The sequence below is a fragment of the Seriola dumerili genome, unplaced genomic scaffold (assembly GCF_002260705.1).
Source record: "Seriola dumerili isolate Sdu_G_001 unplaced genomic scaffold, Sdu_1.0 BDQW01000110.1, whole genome shotgun sequence".
NCBI classification, from domain to species: Eukaryota; Metazoa; Chordata; class Actinopteri; order Carangiformes; family Carangidae; genus Seriola; species Seriola dumerili.
In genome coordinates this window covers 10428636-10451146 of record NW_019174365.1, presented here as the reverse complement: position 1 = coordinate 10451146, position 22511 = coordinate 10428636, and the positions used below count along the sequence as shown (strand labels likewise).

General features: G+C 41.3%; 1 protein-coding gene across 1 annotated transcript; it reads right to left on the bottom strand.

Moving 5' to 3' along the window:
• Window positions 1-3553: 3553 nt before the first annotated feature.
• LOC111223506 (TGF-beta receptor type-2-like) lies at window positions 3554-21341 on the bottom strand. Its single transcript, XM_022747686.1, has 7 exons — window positions 21113-21341; window positions 18298-18439; window positions 17246-17436; window positions 13270-14045; window positions 12232-12373; window positions 5320-5444; window positions 3554-4425 (listed from the first exon to the last, which is right to left on the bottom strand). Exons 1-7 carry the CDS (start codon window positions 21183-21185, stop codon window positions 4246-4248), a joined length of 1629 nt encoding a protein of 542 aa, XP_022603407.1. The 5' UTR covers window positions 21186-21341; the 3' UTR covers window positions 3554-4245.
• Between the last annotated feature and the right edge of the window lie 1170 nt (window positions 21342-22511).

Here is a 22511-nt window from a genome sequence, read left to right as displayed (position 1 = left end):
ATGTATCTCCCTTTTGAGCACTTCACTCCTTTGCTGCGGGGAAATTGGCATCACATTATTTGATTGTGAAAAATGAGAAGAAATGTTACTGTTGTTACTTTTGACACCCCTGTGGTAATCCATTTATAATGTAAAATTATAAATCATTTATCATAAGCATGTATGTCCCACGGTGGTATCCAATTTATCTGTAGAGGAAACCACACCAAGTGTGCCTGTGGCATAGTTTATGTAAATAGAGCATGTAAACTGGAGGAAGGGCAATGGAAATCTCCCTGTGAGATGACAAGTCAGCACACTGTAGCTGATAAATCACTTCCCTACTGTTCCCAAGTGCATTTGTTTAACAGTTCATGCATTTTCAGTGGTCCTACTTCACAACTACAGCCCAGGTTAATGTGCTTTGAATGGAAGAATTTCAACATAGAAAAAACAAGCGTCGGGTGCAGAAATACTTAGAGCGAGCACGTCTTGACAAAAGAGAGCTAAATCACACATAACACACACATGCTGACACGACCACACATACTGTACATACGACACAGTTCCCTTCCTGGAGATTCTCATGCTGTGAGCACAGATTTAGAGTTCTGTGTAAGCAGTCAGTTTTTGCTGAGCAGGGTGGTTTTAACAGCAGTGAAAAATACAGTGGCAAGAAAAAGGATGTGAACCCTTTGGAATGACCTGGTTTTCTGCATTGATCGGTCATAAAATGTGATCTGCTCTTCATCTGTGTCTCAAATGTGCACAAACACAGTGTCCTTGAGCTAATATCACACAAACAATTATAATACTTTTTTGTCTTTAGTGAACACATCCATTAAACATTCACAGCGCTGGTGGACAAAGTAAGTGAACCTTTGGATTTAATAACTGGTTGAACCTCCTTCGACACCAATCACCTCAAACAAGCTCTTCCAGTAGCTGCTGATCAGACCTGCACAATGTTCAGGAGGAATTTTGGATTTTTCCTACAGAGCTGATTCAGCTCAGCCTCCTCAGGTCATTCAGCACACAGCATCTCTACCAGGTTGTGGTATAGGCTCTGACCGGGCCACTGTGAAAGATGGATTTTCTTTGTTTGAAGTCATTCTGTGGTAGATTTCGGTGATTAGGGGTCACTGTCCTGCTGCATCACCCAGCTTCTACTGAAGCAGTTGGACAACTACAACGATTTTGAGTTGTCCAGGCCCAGACGCAGCGAACCCACACATCATGATGCTCCCTCCACCCTACTTCAGCTTTGGAATGATGTTTTCATGTTGGTATGCAGTGCCATTTATTTTTTCACAGCAGACATAGTGCTGCATGTTCTTCCCAAACAATTAAGCCTCCATAAAACAGTTTCCCAGAAGTGTGGAGTGCCAAGGTGCTATTTGGCAAACTTCAGGCGTGCAGGAATGTTTTTTTGGAGAGCCGCGGCTTCATGCTCCATGCACCATGATTTGGATATGGGAGACTCGTAAATAGAAATGTTAACAAGCACCAATGGTTCTTTTAAGCTTTTAGCTGTTACTCCCAGGTTCTTTTTTACATTACTGATCATTCTGCGTTGTGCTTTTGGGGTCTAGGGAGAGTAGCCACAGAACTAAATCATCTCCATTTATAGGCAATATGTCTGACTGTGGGCTGATGAATATCTAAACTCTGTGAGATGATTTTGTAACCCTTTTATCTTTATGCAAATCAACAATTTTTGATCCTGAATCTTCTGAGATCTCTTTTTTTGCGACGCATGGTTCACATCAGCGGATGTTTCTTGGGAAAAGCAAATTCAAAATATTGAAGTAGCTTTAACTGTGAATGTTTGAATGATGTTTTCAATAAGGACAAGAACAATACTATGATTTGCGTGTTATTAGATAAAATAGATTGTGTTTGTTCATTATTTTAACTTAAATGAAGATCTGATCATATTTTAGGACAACCTTATACACAAATGGTAATTGCAAAGGGTTCACTTACTTTTTCTTGCCGCTGTAGATTCCGGCAGTCAATAGATGAATTAAAAGTGTACCTGCAAGACACAGAGACAAATAAACAGACTAATAGTGGCAGAGACAATCAGAAAGCCAGTCAGACGCATGTTCCAGGCTCAGGATGAAAGGTCCGTCAGCGTCATACACAGACACAGTCCACGTCTATCACACTGTGGACCTGCTGAACCTCTTACCTTGGCCTCATCCAGCGCGCGCACACGCACACACGCGCACGCACGCACACACGCACACACGCACACACACACACACACTCTTAGTACAAAGCTGCCTGTCATTCAATAGAGAACTGCCATGATTATGATGCATACGAACACAGTTAAGAGATTTGTCATATTCTGGATAACACCCAACATTTGAAACACCTTGGTGTTCTCAGTGAAATCATGAATGAAAAACTAAGTACTTTTCAGTGCATGAATGAGTTTGTGTGCGTGCCAACATGAGCACGCAAATGCGTGGTGTATATAGTATGCATGACAGAATATGCAGGTTTCACATACCAGGATGATGCATATGAGTATGCATGCATGGCTTGTACTGATAGTTTGTGTCACAGCGTGCCAGGGCAGCTGATGGGCTTGTACAAACTGACATTAGTGAGCTTGTCATCCTGCAAGAGTTCTACAGTGACAAATTACATAATATCTTCCCATAAAGAAAGCATCATTTAAGTACACAAAGTGTATTAAAATATGTCCATTCCTAATTTATCAAATTAAATTTGCAAGATATTATTTCACTGCTGTTAAATGGAAAATCCTTGTCCAAGGAGGAAGGCAAAAAATTATGAAACCCAATCTTAATTTGTATTTCAGTCCATCATTAGCTGGTGTTATAGCCCTGGCATTACCTTGTATTCACTGGTTATTTAGCCCCGCTAGCTTTAGTCTTGCTAGATGTTCACATCTCTTAACTGCACACTTAATTCATTTGATGGCATCCAGTCAATTGAGCATGTACAAGTACAGTGTTTATGTGGGATACTGTTTGCGGGTGTTTTTGTAAATAACAATGTCATGTAGTGTCATCTTGAAACAGTTGGAATGGAGCTGAAAATTATTTGTTTTGGGCTGTAAAGCAGTTTTAGACTTTCCATAAGAGTGATTCAGGCATTTCCAATCATCTCACATAACACCCTTGGGGGAGTAATCAAAAGTGGCACCAAAGAGTACAAACTACAATAGAGTATTAAAAACACCAAATTGACACAATGAGTACTGTAACACTTTTAATTATGACTTTACTTGATTGAGTTGAGTTCCCCATTTTTGTAACAAAATGTCTACAAACAAGTTCAGCTTTAATGGCGTATAGGCAGCGGGCTAGATCCTCCAGTTTAGAGTCCGTTATACAGTTCTCTCTTCCCGAGTTGTTATTCTCTTGGTCTGATTCAGCAGACTGTCTGTTTTTGGGAATAGAGTCCTCTGAGTAACACTCATGTGTCCAGACACACACACACACAGAAACAGAAAGACACACACACACAGAAACAGAAAGACACACACACACAGAAACAGAAAGACACACAAACACACACACACACACACACACACACACACACACACACCAATGTGTTCCCCATTTCCATTTCCTGTCAGGCTGGTTTTTCTGTCTTTATTTTACAGTTGAGATTTGATATCGGCTTTCCCTGCATATAACTGCCTTAGATGGGTTTCTATTCCTTTGCTTTGGCTAATTTCCATCATGCTGTCATCCAGTCCCATTGACATCTATCCAAGGCCACAAAGGAAAACATTCAGTCCAATATATCCAATATTCATTATTAGTGTTATTAAATGTCTTAATATTTTTGCATTACTCCCTTTAAATATAGCCTGTCCCTTTGTTTCCTATACCTGAAATGTATTGTCAAAACAAAACAAAACTGAATATAGATTTATATCATTTGGTGTGCATAGATATTGATAAAGTGCAAATAGTATTTGGTTAAAAAAGCTTAATAATGTGATTTCCCTGTCTGTTTATGACTTGATCGAGTCTTTGAAGCAAATAAATCAAGTCAGTCACTGGTGTTTGTATTTATGTTGGTCCTGATGTGTATAGTGTATATACGCCCATTTCTGGTAACAGTTCACTTTCATCTACACGATTTTCCAGTTTGCTCCTCCGTCACACATTGGACGAACCCATAGCAAACACAGCGTCCACTGGAAGTTCTTTCTCTCCCACCTGCTTGGCTGTAATTCCTCAACTGCCCCAGTGGGGGCAGTGTTTCTGTTGAGCTCTACTTCTCATCCACAACAAAGATTTCTTCAGGGATCTTCTCCTCTGAGTCAGAGCGATCTGACAGCTTGTCCAGGTACTCCATGTCGTCGAAGCGCTCAGCAACACACTGGGCTGTCAGACGGGCCTCCGGGTCATGGTCCCAGCAGTCCTCTATGGAGGCGCACACCATCTGGATGCCCTGCAGGGGGAGCAATGGAGCACAGATATGATCAGTCAATAATAAAGACTGGGGGCAAGTTTAACTGAGACAGAATATCATCACCTCAGCTGAAACTAGGAATGTTCATGTGTGTTTATGTGTTTCCATCTGTGTGTTTATATGTATGACAATCTGTGGCTGTGTACCAGCTCATTTCCTATAAGTGAAAGAATAAAACAGGGAGTCATATGAATAGAGCAGACAGCAGAATTATAGATTTGAGCACTTCTCAGGACTGTTATAGCACATAAAGACTGTTCCTCATTCACTGATCTGATCTCTATTTTACGTTAGCTTTGTTTAAACAGTAGCCTAATAATTCAGGAGATTCTCAATACAGAAATGCCACAAAGAATAATAGTAAGCTAATGTGGAAGCATGTGCTGCTTTATCATAGCAATTATAATCATTTATAGTGACATTAATGATTTGACTTGTGTTTTTTAAATTTATAAAAATCAGTCTAATCTCTTCAAATGTTGTGAAAACGCAAACAGGAATGCGCACAAAGGACTTTTAGTTCTCAGTTTTTGTTCTTGTGTTTAGTTCCTGTTTCCATAATTCCTTAGAGTTGCTGGTTAAAAAGGGTTATATGATGCATTTTGTAGGTTATCAAACACGTAGTGCTTATTTTATTTTATTTTTTATTGATAGGCAACACTGACATTCAGCAACATCAGTGTAAAGGTGCCAGGGTTAGTTCATCAGCTAATTTTCACTCACAGTCGCAACTAAAAACTGACATATGATAAAAAGCATTAGTACATATTACAGCTGTAATGAAAACCACTGATTTTTTTTTTTTTTTTTTTTTTTTTTAAATAAAACTTAAAAAAATAGGAAGCATGTCCAGTTTGTGTTGGAGCCTCTTACTGTGTGGTTGATCCAGCTGTTGGGGATCTCAGGTCTTCCTCTGTCTCGGAGAACACTGTCCTTCATGCTCTCTACACACGGGTGTTCCCTCAGGTTCCCAAAGGGTGGCTCATACTCTTTCACCTCTGCGTGTTGACACACAAAAACAAGAGACAGGTACAAAAAATGATCAAAATGTTGAGCTTTGGTTGTTTTAGACAAGAGAAACACTTTGAAATGGATTCACATCTGCTGACTGATGCAGCTCTCTTCAATAGAGAGGCTTAATCAGATGGCATTGGCCCACAACACACACATCGACAGCGCCTCTCAAAGGTTTCACTGAGTGCTCTAAATTAAAACTGCAGGTTGCAAACTTTAAATAGCACTGAAGCAGCACAAACAACTAAAGAATCCTGTGCTGCTGATAGAAGGGCCAAGGGGGAGATTTGCTGAAGAGAAACACTTATTATTATCACATTTTTTACCCTCAGCTTCAATAGGCTTTAAGTATCTCACCAACACAGCTCTGGCTTTGTGTTAGCTCTCTTACACAACAAAACCCAGAGTGCTTGTCAAAGGCAATTTACCAGTTGAGTTTTCTCAGGGCAGGAATTCAAAGCATTGGTGTGGAGGATACAGTCTGGAAACTGTGGGTCAAGACTTTCCAAAGAAAATGTATCCCTACATGAATTAATATACACAGATCAGCCATAACATAAAACAGGTCTCTGGTTCTAATATTGTGGCTGATCGATGTATCCTTGGATTAAGACATCAAATGAAATTCCCATTTGCTTTGAAGTGCGGAGGGCCTGAAAAAAAAAAAAAAATTCAGAGAATCTGCTGAGATGAGAAAAGCCTGATGAGGCACAAGTAAATAATTAGCTCATTTTCATCATTATTAAAATTTCATCATTAAAAGATGACCAGGAGCAAAATGCCAGTTTGAGACTCCCACAGTTTTCTACAAATAACCCCTGACAAAGACAAAAGCCTTCAAACAGATACAGATAACAGAATATCCCACTCTTTAGGCTGTTTCAAAAACTTCTAAAACAAAAAAATTGACTGCCACTATTAACTGTTGATAAACACAATAATAAACGCTCTCATATGTTGCAATAACAACCTCAGATTGGATAACTTTTATGATTTCCTCACCTAGAAAGAAAGATACATACTTCCAAAGTACAATACATTGTTATTGCAGTTTTCAACTTTAATTATAAGCTTAAACCTGACAGTGAAATGAGTCAAACATACTGTAAGTACTGACTTGACTATTTACTGAAAGTTGGAAATGAATCATTACCATTTCTTTTTCTTAGTATTCAGATCTCATACAAACCTAATGCTGGACTTGTGTCTTTTATGCTCTCATTTACTTTAACAATACACATACAAGGCAGTGCAGTCACCGGTCATGCAATTGGGTCCTGAATACACAAATAAACTGAATGGAAGGCACAGCACAGATTTGTCCTGCATTTGCTTGATGGAAATCTTTCCCACAGAGTTTACAAAACTGGAACAAAGCAGTGCCAACCGGAGTCAGCGAGCTGTGGAGTAATCCGCCCAGTCACGAGGCAAACATGTTGTCTCTGCAAAAAAACTGACACATCTTGTGCAGTATGTAAACCATCATATCTGCCAGAATTAAGTAATATAAAAATCTACAACTGTTCTCCAAAGTGTTGATTGGGGTTAACTAACTGGAATAGACCATCCAGGTCTTAGTATACAGTTTGTAAAATGAACCAAATGATGGTTTCATTTCACTCTTTCAAAACATGTTCAAAAGAAGCTGACAGGAAGTTATGAAGCCTGCAGACAGGAAATTGAGACTTCTGGGACACAGACTAATGCAACAGAGAATTCTTCTGCAGAAGCCGATTTTTTTTTTTTTTCAAGATCCTCTGGTTTGGTGTAAAAGCTTAAACATACCCCCATCCTGCCATCAGTCAATATTTAAGAGAAAAGGAAACAGATGTTTCTTTTTGTTTTGACAGGTCAGAGAGAGAGAGAGAGAGTATAACTGTATGTTAGACTGCAAATCCACTTTGTTAACTGTTGGGCAAACATGTTTATGTGTCCATCCCCAAACAATGGAACCAAAAAGGAATCATACTACTGAGCACTGAGCAGTGTAAACAAAAGTGTGTATTCCAGGATGGAAAGATTGGCCAATCTTGCTCTAAAAGGAAAGATGGTTTTTCCGGGCAAACCTTAAATTAAACTCTGAACTAGCAAAAGCTATTGAAAACACGACACAGGGAAAGTGAGGAATGCTGTGGTTTGCAGAAGTCACACACTGCATATTGACAAGATTTCTGCAATGCCATATAACAAGTTCAGCACAGCGACAATCAAGAACTTACACGACGTTTCCTACGACAGCTGACATGTAGCCAGTTGAATTTTGCAACGTAGGCACATATTTTCTCCTTAATGTCTATTTTCTGTGCTGGTTGTCAGACATGCCTGTAGAAACTGTCTGGGAATCTGCAGCCGAGAGAAATTCAGTTCACTTCAGCTTCAGAGGCGGACTAAGGAAATGAATGTGACCCCTCAGAAGTGTCGTGATATACTGTACATCCATTACGGTGCAGTCATGTTTAGTTGATGTTTAGATATCAGTGCTCAAACTGCAGTAGCAAGCCAAAGAGGACTAAACAAAAAAAGAACGAGAAACACAAACCATTGTAAATTATTACAGCAAAGTTACAAGAAAAGCATAATCCAGATATTGTTTGATATTCTTGTGCTGCTGCCCTTCCAAGTTAACATTTTTGTCCAATTATTCTCAACAAGGCATATACCCTGAAAAAAGAACAGAAACCCTGTCACCTAAACACATAAATAATGCAGGCAAACAGATCCAAACATAGTTTCAACATGTACTTGGAAATAAATTAGTAATGTGATCACAAAAACATTGTCTGTTTCCCGAAGTCTCTCGGTCTGGAACAACAGCTTGACGGATCCAGTCCCAGCCGCCTGTGCTGGTTTTCATTAGGCTGTGGTGGCTGTGACACTTGTTTTGTGTTCCTCACAGGTTGTTAAAGTCATTTAGTACAGATGCATACATGTGCATTACACATTAGTAGAGCTTACTTCTGAACACATGGCATCGACTTACCCTGGAGGCGTACCCTACCATTAACTATAGCTGATACATACCCTAACCTTCACCTAACCCCATTAAAAAATGACCAAAGCTATTTCAGCTCATGCTGGATGCAACTTCAATGAAACCAAATTGGGCACACACACATTTGGTCCCCAATTCATCCCCAAAGTCCTCCAAATGTGGACCATGGCAGACCCCACACACATGCATACACTCCAGCCCATCAGGCCCTCCAGTCCTGAAGGAGTTGATGGTCTGACATCTGGAGAGCAGCTGCCCTAACCTCTCCTCCTCTCCAGTCTAGCCCAACCTCTCCCTCTAGGGACTGAAGGCATTTCTCCGTCTGCAGCTCCACGTTCAACACCACTCCACTATTATCCCACTACTTAGCCCCACCCGCATGAGGAACGCCCTCATAGTCTTTCCAAGCCCTAAATCTGGAGCAGCTAAATTATACAGGAGAGACATTTTAGAGAACAGAGACAGAGATAAAAAAGGCCTGAGCCTAGAATCCAGCTTTTCCTTCTCTCTGAGGCGTGTTGATCTCTCTGTTTCCCTCTCACTCTAACTCTTCCTCTGTCTTTATAGTTTTGGAAGATAAAGAAAGCAAAGTGGTGGCTCATGGCTGGCTGACTGGCGCTGTCGACAGACGGCTGTGTTCTTCTCGCCTGGCAGAACTCGGAGCAGACCATGGCCCCAGGAACTGTGACAAAGCAGCTATGTGGCTGCCTGCCACTGAGACGCTGAGCCACTGAGATAGCTGATCAGACATCTGTCTTCCACAGACACACACACAGGCAGGTGGCATCAGAGACAAGAGAGACTGGGGAAACAAGGGCTTCACCTAGGTCATTTAAATGATGCCCTGGGATATATGTGTGTCTGTGTGTGTGTGTGTGTGTGTGTGTGTGTGTGTGTGTGTGTGTGTGTTCACACGTGTTCATATTTAGTCTCAAATGAGGTGAGTTAACAGAGAGTCATGAGTGACTCACCAACCTAGAGGGAGTTGGCAACTTCAGGAAAAACAAGAGACCATCAGCGTTAAAGCATGAAGCTTTTTAAACACACTCCGTCAACATCTGTTTTACTCTCATGGTGCTCTGATTCCACAATCAATACCACATCTCTGCCGGCATACTTATCTGAAGGTGATTTTTTGCTGTCATTGGAGCAAAACCAAATTACCACATCTCATTTGTGCAGCCTATTCTTTCCATCTTCCTCAGGGTCTATCAAGGCAGGAGGCTTTCTGTGTTTGTACAACATTTTAACCTTTCAGCATGAGAATGTCTCCTTGGGTTTTCGGTTAACGAACTACAGATTTCACCCCTCTGCTCGTCTCGGAGAGTTGCCAAGTTTTGGAAAAGTGGATAGAGATACACAGAACACGGGAAAAACACATGAACTACCTCAGTGGCTTCTATCTTTAGTCTCTATTCTGGGCCATGGGTGTGACGGGAACCCCTCTGCTTCCCCTTTCTCCAATAAATCTACACTAGCCTGTCCTCCCTGTCTGTCTGTGCTGGCATGAGTAAAGCTGAATGGCTGTCTCCAGTGCTGCGGTGCAGTGAGAGAGTAATTAATTGCTGCCTCACCTGCCTCAGGGTAGGAAGAAGAAAAAAAAAGTCATAGAGTGGGGGAGAGAAATGTAGATAAATTGTGTTGAGTGTCAAGTTTAGAAGCAAAGAATGACAGAGAGTTTCTGCACAAGGACATTCAGAAAAACGTGGTAAGATAATGTTTGCTGCCTGCACTGTCTGCAGTGTTCCTGTTGGTTGGGACTAAATAAAAGCAAAGCAAAGGGCTGAAAGACTCATGAACATAAACTCAGAAGTGAATGAAATGGATGGACGAGGCTGAGTGGGTTGAATAAAGCTTTTCTCCCTCAGGAGGAAACCAAGAGAAGTCACACTAACCTTTATCCAGTGAGCCTGGATTCATTTAGTACACCTCTACCAGCGTGTATCCTGTCTGGTCCACTCTCAAGAGACATTAGCCACAAAACATCCTCATCCAAGGGAGACATCCATACTTACAAAGTTAACTTCACAGTCAAAACAGCGTGTCTTGGGACCGTGCTCTTTGCAAAACAGGAAAGAGTCTATTTTGTTTTCAAAGGTGTACCCACAGGGCACACATATTCTTGCTGTGTTGAGAAGGAAAAGCGAAGGGGATTGTGGGTCACTTGGCCATGTTGTTTTCTTCAGAGGAGTCATGGGCAGCGTAACTGTGCGATACATTTTAAGGGGGCCCCCTGGGGGGAGGGCAGGGGGGGGGGGGTGGGGGGGCGGATCATGGGGGCAAACAGGAAAATGCCAAAGTAGAAGCGTTCATGCCCAAACCCGGCTTTCAATCACTTCTCTGACACAATGGAGACAGGAGCAGTCACAGAAACAAACTGGACCATAGAGACACCAAAGGGAAGTGAGAACAAATGACTGACTGTCGATGTGAAATACTGCCCTGTGGTTTGCCTTCAGATAATCACCCATTTCTATTATTTGCACATATCCTGGCCTTGTTTTTGCTACAGAATGACAAACACAAGTAACGGTACATTAGTAAAGTGAAAGCTGATCCTTGAGACTTCTACAAGATGGATTGTGTGTTTGTCACTTTCACATTTTGTTCCCACAGTGATTAATGGGACGTGGAGGACACACGCATACGTCCTGTCACACGGCGTCACACATCTACAGAGTGACTCGAGGTGGAGTTGGTCACTGGGTTCCTAATTGGTAAAGTCGTCAGTGTGCTTGTATTCCTTAGAGGTCAAGCGAGCTGTGGAGGCAATTTTTCTTTTTACAGTATTTCTGAGGATCTTTACACAGGCTCCAAAGGGAATTTCATCAATCAGTGCTGCTATTGATTTCCTTTACACCCAACGACCCAGGCTAATCTCTGAATTACCGAGGAAAACGTGGTTCTCTATTATTAACTAAAGGTCACAAGTGATGTTTACTGTGTGTACAGTGGGGGCAGCATATCATCAGTATAGAAACAGTATCATGCTTAGAGCAGGTGCCCACAACTGATCATGATACACAAAGAGAATACTGAGGGATACAAGGTGGAATACTGATTAGAACAGTTCAATGTTTATTATATATCTATTGTAGTATTTCTGAGGAACTGACACTGATGTCAGCCCTCTAGTCAACTCAGAATTTGTAGATGGGTTAATATAAATAAATATTCTTATACGTCCTGTGTGGTATTGATAAACTGACTTTGGCCTGGATACAGGTCTTTCCTGTTGTCTACTTCTGAAGTGTTCCTCCTGAATACAGTAAGGAGAGAGGTCTGCAAAATGTATAACTTAGATTTAGTTTTTTCTTTGCAGATTTTATCTATTCACATAGTCCTTCAGCAATGTTTTATTTCAATTAATATTTAATTCAAAGCCTAATTTATCAGTTTACTAAAAGTTGCTCAACCTAAAAAGGCAAAATATTTTGATTAGGTTTCAGTGGAGGTTTTGATGTCCCATGGTCCAACTACTCTTTTGGATGAAATTATTTGGCATAAAAAATAAACATCTAAAGATTTTATCATGCTTCATAAAATGTTAGCTGTCAGCAGCTTCCAGCTAAAGCTGCCATATTAGCCTTCAAATTCAAATATTGATTTAATAATACCAGTGACAGTAGTAATTTCTCTCACTGAGGCATCACATCAGTTCTCTTTGCAATCCTGAATTATTCTATATTTGTGATCTGCAGTGCAGCACACTAACCTGCTCATGCCGTGTGTTTTAAACATGACTTATTGTGCCACTGATCAACAGCACTTCAACTTACCTCCAATTGCACTACACCTGGAGATGATCTCCCACAGTACGAGTGCCATGGAGTAAACATCGGCTTGTTTGAAAGACTCAATGTTTTCTAGGTTGATTCTGGACTCCAGCACCTCTGGGGCCATGTATCGGGCTGTACCCACCTGAGAAAAAAGCAGAAAGGGAGACAGAGATCTAGGTCACTGAAGTCCTTGATACCACTGATGATAATAAATGATAAGAGAATGCATAATGTTGTATTGTATGGCTTAAACAGGGTGCTACAGATAAGGGGAGCTAGTAAACCACCAAATAAGGGAGTAGTTTAGTTGAAACAGTCTGGCTAAGCAGAACATCTTAGCAGTAAGAGTTACTTATCAACATTAATCTAGGGGGGTAAGACAGGTGGTAATTTTGTGCTGTAGTAAGATGTCATATCAGTTTTATGTGAATCAAAACATGTTTGATGTGTTAAACAACTGGACAGACAAAAAGTGGCTCAGATCTTAACAACAGGTTGTTTGTCTTAACATTATTACTGCCTTGGAAAATGTGTTCACTGGCACCTCCTCCGAATGCACTGAGGGCATTACGATGCATTAGGTGTCCTGCACTGCAAAGGGTGAGGCCTTTTTTATGAGTCATTTTCATAACGGGGTCTAATATGACTTTGGCCTATTACATCAGCGTAATGAGTCCATTAAGAATCAATCAAGCCTGTTTGCCTTGTGAATATAATAAAATGACAACCTAAGAAGAATTACAGCTCAATTTCTATCAGCATTGAAACATCTGGGAATAAGATATAGAGAAATAAAGCCAAATATTTAGAGATGGTATCCCTGAATGATGAGGATCAGAAATGACAGGTTTGATTGATAGCTCTTTTCAGGCTCTGATAAATATCTTCAAAAGAAATATATGGCAGGGCTTGGAATGGCCTGTGTCTGGGATGCCAGTGCAAATTATGACAGGAGAGGATTTATTTCTTATCTCTTAAGGGATCAAAAGCCAAGTGAAGGCAAATAAATCCCCCAAATTTAGGATTAGAAAGCTTTACCTGCCCACTGTTGGCCAGCTCATCCACAGACAGATTGTTGTCCAGCCGGAGTGCGAGGCCAAAGTCACACAGGCAGCAGGACAGGTCGCTTTTCACTAGTATGTTGGAGCTCTTAATGTCCCTGTGTGCGATAGCCACTTTGTAGCGACCACAGGGGGTGTGGTCACTGTGAAGGTGAGCCACTCCACGGGCTAGTGAACTCCCCAGCAGCCACAGGTCGTGCCAGTTGATAATATGATGCGTCAGGTACTCCTGAAGATTCCCTCTCGGCTGGTAGGCTGTGATAAGCCAGTATTGTCTCTGCACCTTCCGTTCCTCTGCTGTCAGGAAGTGAAGCACATTCTCGTGTCTCAAGTCTGCGTCTGAGAAAATTTCCTTCTCATTTTTCCAAGAGGCGTACTCCTCGTATGGGAAAATCTTAATGGCCACTGTCTCAAAGCCTTGCTCCTCGCTGACTGAGGAGCCCTGCTTCAGTTTAGCCTTGTAAACTTCTGCAAAGCGTCCTTTTCCAACCTGAACATCCAGTTCGATGGGCAGCAGCTCTGTGTTGTGGTTGAGATTGTTGGCGAGTGTGGAGCTGCTGTCTGAACCTTCGTCGTCTATCATGATGGCGTGAGCATCACTGAAGTCCAGTGGAGGACCCTTCTTGCGTCTAGAGCTGGCTTGCCTCTGGCGGTAGACCCGATAGCAGTAGAAGAAACTGATGACGACAACAGCCATAACCAGCAGAGGCACCAGGCTCACTAAGATGACTGCTACCACCTGGGAATCCATGTCTAAGGGAACAAAAGTCAAAGAGATGTTGAGGATGAGGATGATATATACACAGTGCATTCAGAAAGTATTTGGACTCCTTCACTTTTTTCACACTTAGTTATTTTGCAGCCTATGGTGAAATTATTTAAAATCATTTTTTTCCCTCCTTATCAGTCTACACTGAATACCCCATAATGTCAAAGCAATAACTTTTATTCATCAGCCAAATAGAAAACATGACTCCAAATGAAAGCTAATGTTGTTCCGTGTCTGCTGGATGTGTAAACAGGCTACCGTTTGCTAACAAATTCTCAATTTCAACTTTAAAAGGTGATAATATGTCAGTATTGTGTTTACAGCCAATTGTCCCGCCCCCAAGTGGCCACAGCAATTAACACAGGTTTAATTTGAATTTCCATTCTTGACTTTGGTAAGGCAAGGTCAATTTACTCGTTTGCCCAGCTGTTATGGATATATTGTAAATTCCATATAAATTTATGACACAGATTCAGAAAAATGGACATTTAAACATCCACAATTTCATCTAGGCACACTCCACCTGCTGATGAAGATCATGTGATATGATTAAAAACTTCCAGAACAGCTACAACATGGAGATTATTTTGTCAACCACATTTGTATAGTTCAACATAGGTTTAAAAAAGTGGGAGATTTTATTGATCTCTTGGATTTTAGTCTCTTCTCTGTGTGAACGAAACAGTGCTTTTGCACTTGTGCTTTTTTGGAACAATTTGTCAACCACAATACAAAGAAATAAAGCTCAAATTCTGTCTCAGCAGATTGCGTCTAGTCCAGAGTAAAGTGGTATTCTCAGAACTGCAGAGGAACCTGACCCTCCCATGTGGAATGTCTATAAGCATCAGAAAGCCAAAGTTAGCATCCAGGCCACAAAGGCAAACTGCTCCAAACCCTGATCCAGTCAACCACATATTGTGTCTCTTTATAGTTTATGTCTGATTCTTATAATTTAGGCGGTGGTGTGTCTGGTAGCTGCTCCGGTTTTGGCAAACAGTGGAAGTTTATACTTGTGCTGTGTTTATGGTCCAGTTTTTGAAGCAGCAGACATAAAAGAAGACCTATAAAAAGTATATAACCAGACACAACATACTAAATGAGAAAACACCAACTGCTCCAGAGTTTGATGAGTTCTAAATTTAATCATTTATACGCTGTCTTCTCTAGTTGCTCTGAGTACCACACAGCTTTCTTAAATGTTTTCCATTTTAAAATTACCAGCTTTTACAGACCTTAAATCTAGCAGAAGATTTTGGTTGCTAAATGTGAGATGATATTAGCTTCAATGCAGAATGTGTTTACATTTTTCAAATTACCCAACAGGTGAATTAAAAAAAACAACAAATAAAACTGATTTTAGAGGCAGGCGTAGATGTGAGGAGCAGAGTCGGGTTAAAATAAGGGTGGAGGACGAATGGAGAAGGCATCAGGTTAACAGCCCAGTCAAACCCTCTGGTTCTCTCTCATTTTTTTTCTCTCAACAGGAAACCACATGTCTGAAATCCTCAACATGGCCCCAGTCAGTTTGTTTTGATTTTCATAGAGTGAGAAGCTATTTCTCACAACAAACCTGTCACTGTGCCTCCCGGACTCTCCCAGACAGCTTTGGCCAGAGCCTCACTCATAGTACCAAATATTGAATGTTCCAGAGAAAATGTTGAGTGAGTGGCAAAGACTGTGAATTACACCTTAACGTTAAATTTGAAGGATAGGGATCTAGTGCCCTGCTGGTTAAATCCTCTTCATCTAAGTTTTTCCTTACACGTAAAGTTTTTTGAGTTTTGTTTTTTTGAAGTATTGTATGTGAACTGAAGAAAATCTTTAAAAAAAAAGGAACAGTTTCACATTTTGGGAAATACACATATTTGCTTTCTCGCCAAGATTTAGATGAGAACATCGATACCACTACAATGGTGTGAAAATAGTTTACTGTTACCATAGCATCGCTAAGCATATATTAGCTGGATGTGATTAACAACTTAGTTTTTCTTCTAAGTTATGTAATAGCTTCTTTTTGCAGAGCTTTGTGTCACTCAGTCATGAGAAACATAACACCGCCATAAATCAGAAAAATGCTTTACTCACTAACAGTAAGAACAGAGTCTCTGGTCAGAATTACTGATATTGTTGCCTTGTACTGTAGATTTTATTGCTGCTGGAGCTCCTTCATTACAACACAGTCTCATGTTAGTATCTGAGAAGTTACAGAAAGTGCACAGACATTCTCGACAGTGAGCGAATGGATTTCCATGACGTGTTTTGCACTGTGCAGATGCTTTCAATTTGGCCCTCGGTGCAGAGCCAGGTCTCGGAAATGTACCTCGGTGTTATTATTGCCTGGATGCTGTAGTCAAAATACATTTGATTCCAGGGCCAATGTTGGAACTGGAGTCCACAGGGCAATGTCTCCGAAACCTGTTTGTAATCATGTTTCTGGAGAACATTACAGTGCACACATGTTAGCGTTCATGCATGACGTCTTACATGACAAGCTGGCATAATAATATTAGGTCAACCGTGACTATGACGTTACCATGTTATGTTGTACAGATATAAGAACCGTAAAGGCCCGCTTCTTACATGTTAATACAGTGTTCCTGCACTACTGGTCCACTGCGGTAAGAAAAGTACTGATACAAGGAAGATGCATTAACAAGGGACTTGTGTAAGTTTGTACAACTTAAAGCTGCTCTAATCAATATTTTCATATAAATCATGCTTCAAATGACTGAGTGTACAGTGAAATCGTGGCTCCTAGTGAACTCGCAGAAATTATCACCTGACTGCAGCTCTCTGCAGCTCTCTGCAGCTCTACGGAGTGTTTTGGCATCTTCTATCTAATTGTTCTAGTTTTAACTCCTACAATTTTGCTGTTTTGTTTCAGTTTCTCTAGTCTCATCAGCCTTGTATCCAACAGGAAGCTGTGTGCAGAAAGAAGCTCCGATAAGCCTACTGTGTGACACCTGCCCAGCACCAAACGGTTCCAAAAGTTCAAAGGGAAAAACAGAGTGAAGACTGGGCATACATTCATCATGTCACAAGAAACACAACTCCAACTTAATGCTTATGTTGCTCTGAATCAGCTGGATGTGTAAATAAGCCACTTTGTATGTCAATGTTGTGTTTACAGCTTGTCCCTCTGACAGTGGCCAAAAAACAAACAAACGTAACAAAATAAACTTACTTGGGTTAAAATAGACCTGCTCATTGCACTCTTCCACATTGCAAGAACAGATGAAGAACTGTGAGCCCATGCCCTTCCTTTCCTTCATCTCACACTTGCTGTTGTTGTAATCCTCCAAGACAAGGCCATGCAGCTTCTGAGCCGGGTTGTGGCAAACTGTATCAAAGGTGACATTGTCATCTTTCTTCCTCCTTAGAAAGAGAAAACACACATTGAAAACACTTTCATTTACTGGGTCTGATTTGTAGTGTTTGTTTGTAGACTGGGGACTTTTGGACTGTTCAGAGATCTGTATTATCACATAACAAGGTAATAATTATGGGTCTACAGTTGTGCAAATAATGCAATTTTTTAGCCGCACAGTGATAAAGTGGTAACTGGAAATGCCAGATTTGTCTCTTTCAGCAGTCCACAGTCTCAGCATTATGTTAATGACTGCAACACAGAGGTCACATTTACAAACAGCAAGATTCTGAAACACTATTAAAACAGGAAACAAGGAAAAAACCCTGAACCTGCACAAGCATACATATTTAAATTTTGCTTCCCTGCTGAGCAGCACTGGCCGTAGACATTTTAAAGAGGTGCTGCTGTCCGTGTGCCATTAGCTTTCTGCTAACCTCAGCTCCTAACATGCCCGTTACATTGCTAATATAATGAGGAACCGCAGCGTGGCCTAAAGCTTTTAATACCGACACAAATCTGCTTCCTGCTGCTTCTCACATTTGGAGTCAGATCTGATGCTGATGGGTGGTTAGGCGCTCATGTGCTATCATAATCCAGCCAACTGTCTCCACCATAATGCTGACTGACAAAGTGTTCAAAGGAAAAGGTCACTTCAAGGAAGAAATTTTAGGGCTTCAGGCAGGAAATGATGCCTGATCTGATTAATAAAAGAGCATAGTGTGGCCTCATTTCCTCATTTCTCTGGCTGTACATGTAGTGTGATGTGATCTGAATATACTGAAAAATGCTCTTCCCACTTTAAATATAACTTAATGATTCATTTAAGATCAAAACCACGATTTGTGTTTAGTCGAGTGGACACTTACCAAATACTGACACACACATCGTCATCGTGGGGGCAGATGGACGTGATTTCACAATCCACCTTACAGCTCCCTTTACCCGTGCAGCTGGTTGCCCGCACATCACAGAACTTGCACAGCCTCTTTACCTTCATTATATTGGCCTCTAAAGAAAGAGAAGGGGGTTGAGAGAGGACAGACAGTGAGTGGGCTGGGTATACAAAAGAAGGTTCAGTCTAATCTATAAAAACACAAGACTCAAACCTATTTCCTTGCATACTTAATGGATTGGTTAAGCAGCATTTGACATTAAAATATCAAACAAATTACTTATTTACTAAAAACTAAAAAATAGTTTTTTTCCTTATTTTTAAGCATTAAGGGCAAGAAAACCTAAAATTTAATTATAGGGCGGGAGTCTGTTGGAATTTGTCAATAAACAGAAGCAGATTTTCGACATAATCACAAGAAAATCCAAACTATTTCTTCCTGGAGGGGTGGACAGATTTGTTCCCTGTGAAGTCTGAACAATAAGAGCAGCGCGCAGTGGCATCCACCTCCTTTGGTCTTGTTCAGACTTGACTTTGCCAGCAGGCAGACCCATATCAGTGAGACAGACAGGATTGTGTGATGAGTGCCTGTGGGTTTGATAATCATCTTTGGAGACAACTGCCAGACAGGCAAGAACAACAAACAAAGAAAACACGGATGCATCTCCTCGCTGAGAAGTCTCTAATTTGTCAAGCCGATGAGTCGGCTCCCCATCTAGAAAGGTGCTGTGCCAGCTCTGTTCATGAATATCAAAAAGAGGGAGGACAGTGTTATGTATCAGTGTCCATGAATGTTTGCAGAGAGAAAAAAATGTATGTGTGTGTGTGTGTGTGTGTGTATATGTGTGTGTGTGTGTGTGTGTGTGTGTGTGTGTGTGTGTGTGTGTTGGTGAGTAATTGCATGTCTACAGAAATTCTCCGACTGCAGTTTTGCTGTTATTCCTTGAAATGATAAAAATCAGCCAGGCAACATGCCTGTTTGGCAGAGAAAGGAGAGACTGAGCAACAAAGAAGGTGAGCAATCTAATCTCTCCTCTCCTTTCCTCTCCTTTCCAATTTTCCTTTTCCTAGGAGGGAATGTTTCCCACACATAAAAGTGCAAGCGGAAAATGGATCTTGTGGCTTTCCGAGTTAGAAACTATCCCAAAAAAGGATATTTCAAATCTCCCAGGATCAATCTAGCAGTGGTGGTTGAATCATCATCAGGAAAAAATAAATGTATAAGACATAAAGACAATCCCAGATGATTTTGTTAGTACATGAAAAGTTTAAAAGTGTAGACCCAAGAGAACGTGTACTTAGCTACCTAACTAGAGAGATAGGAAGAATTCCACCTGGTAACAGCTTGGACACTGCAGTCCTCTCCTTCAGATCTTTCAGGTTAATGTTGACAACTGATACAAAATGAAGTACAGACTGACAGCCCAATTACTTAAACAGAGGAAGTGAAGCAGCACGTGACTATACTGCTACAGTAATACCACCTAACCACACTTCGGCTGTACACTAACACCATGTGCGGAGGGCTGTGAACCTGTTCATATCTGCTGAAACCCCCCCACCCACCCCACTGCAAACGAACATGTGCAATGTATCAGAAGTGGTGGGTGGCAGTCTGAAGATGGCAACATCAAGACTTTCCTCAGTCACATGACCTAAAAGCAAGATGTTTTAGACAGGGAAGTGTAAGTGAAAGCAGAATTCTTCTTGCCGGTGTCAGCAGACAGTGAAGAAGTCTGTTCAGTATCTCTTTGCCCGTGACTTCACGCTGACTTGAGGAAAAAGGTGCTGTGTGTGTGCTCTTAACCTGGCACAAAAAGCCTTCTGTGTCATTTCACTCAATCTGTGGGGTGAGGTTAAACCTGCAGCTTGCAGCAACCAGAAATACTGTACAACCTGCAGTGTGGAAGAGCAGCAAATCTAGAGCACTATAACTTGATGGCATCCTATATTTCTGCTGCCTCTCAGCCAGTACCAGAGAGATTTGCTTCGCAAGAAAGTTAGCAGGATATTGCACACGGATATTGCTTTTCTGGCCTTGTCTTAACTGAGAGACTCCCACACAAATAAAAACATCAAAATATCAGACTTGAGCTTCAGACTAAACTATCTGACAGAGCAAGTTAAAGCTCTGCCTGGCGGGCAGCTGAGGTGTTTTGAAGTAAATCAGCACTGAGGGGGATAGTCCATGCCTGAATGCTAGCGGTGGGAAGGTGATTGAGCCGGAGTAATTATATCATTAGAGCAACTCCTGTGAAAGAGCACGTCATTTTAACCCAGGAGGCGGGCTATGGAAGGGATGAATGGTAGTAATTGTCACCCAGGGCTACATATAATTGCAGAGAGGGGGGGGAAGAGGATTAGGTGCAGCCAAAGCCACTTGGTGCCGCTGGGACTGAGCCTGAGACAGATGAAGGTATAACGCTGTCTTCCTCAGAGGGGCTGCTAGACCTGTTAGCAATGTCGCTGCACATCAAAGATGAAGATAACCCAATGTGAGGAGGGCTTTAAAGGTTAGCAGGTGATATCCGCAAGATAAGGCTTTTAAAGTACGTCTGCAGTTATGTCGTTTATATTAAATTAATTTGGCTATTTTTTTTTTATTGAAAGCGATATAATAAGGTACGATAGGCCTGTGTAAAAAATAATGAGTATAGTTTATCTTGCTCTCTTGAAGGAGGCTGTTTGTCTCTTTGTAGCCTAACGCTCGACAACGCTTCACAGTCTCTTTAAATGACTCCGCAGCTGCCAATTGGACAACTTTTCTCAAAGTACAAACTTCAACTCACCCGTCTCCTCGAGCAGGATACTACCAAAGAGTATCGTTCCACACCAAAAAGCGAAAAACCGAAGTAGCTCCATTTAGAAACGGACTATACACTCCCCTTTCTCTCATTAATTAACCGAAGCCTTGACAACGGGTTAATGTCCACACGTCGCGGACTTAGTTCGGTCCGCCTGTTGCTTCACCCCTAAAGGACGCGTTCACAGCTCCGGGTAGAAGAAGCAAAGTAAACACACCAGGCAGGACTTGCCCTATATGACTCACAGTATGTGCACTACTCATGAAACAGGAAATCTTCTGAGGGGTTGGACAGTTTTTTTTCTTCTTCTTCTTCTTCTACTTCTCAGTCATACTCATGTGGCTCACGGAGTCCTGAACCATGTCATTAAGAGGCTGAAACCCAGCAGGCACGACTTGAAATGACATGCTCTAAAATAGCTTAACCAGAAGCTTCACCTATAGGCTGCAAGTATATGCAAACACCCTGATTCACTTCAAAGTAGTCACACCTTTCAGATCTAATTTAGAGCTGGCAGCTCTCAAAGAAAACTGCAGTGTTCTGCTCATATTTAATTTTAATCACAAAAAGTATAATTTTTTTACACACTTAGCAGCACACTCAACTCATTTAGGTGTCCATTCCAAGTCACTAAATTACATTCCCCTGCTACATGTTTTCCTGGAGAGGTTCCAGGCTTCACACTTAATCAAGGTTGACATAAGAAATGGAGAGTCTCTCCATATCTCTCTATAGTGTTGGTTTTTATTGAAGACACACAGAGGTAAAGTCCACTTTAACACTCATAAATTACCCGTCTATTGCCGGGGCTTTGCAGACATGTGTTTTGCTCTGCATACTCGAGCCATGATGTCAGGTTTCAGTACTGACCCTGTGACCCTGGAGCTTATATCTCTCCACACAGGACGTCAACTCCTTCTTACTCCACCCCACTCACTCTTCTTTATTAACAGCTCTTGCATTGCTGTTGGTGTGCCTGTTTTAGGGAGGGTGCAGTGTAGTGTAGAAAAAGGATGTTCCTTAAAACGTCAGAACTTGCCTGAGTATCATCACGTTTTTAAGTTGTGGTCAGGATTTAAGCAATCAAGTGATAGGTGTCTGTAAATCCATGGATACATTTCAAAGAGGATTTGTCAGTAGCTCATTCGGCATACTTTTAATGGTGCCAATTTACAAAAATGTAAACAAATACAGGCTAAGAAAACAAACCCAGCTGTCTAAATTTGTGTGTCAGACTTTGAAAAGCCCTTGTCTACATGATTGGGAGACATTTCATTTAGTCCATTTCACTGACCTTATTTTACTTTTGGCTGTGGGTGGATGTGGACAGTTTGGGTGTGTGCGAGCGTGTGTTTGTTCAAGTCTGTATTTCAGGCAGCCATTC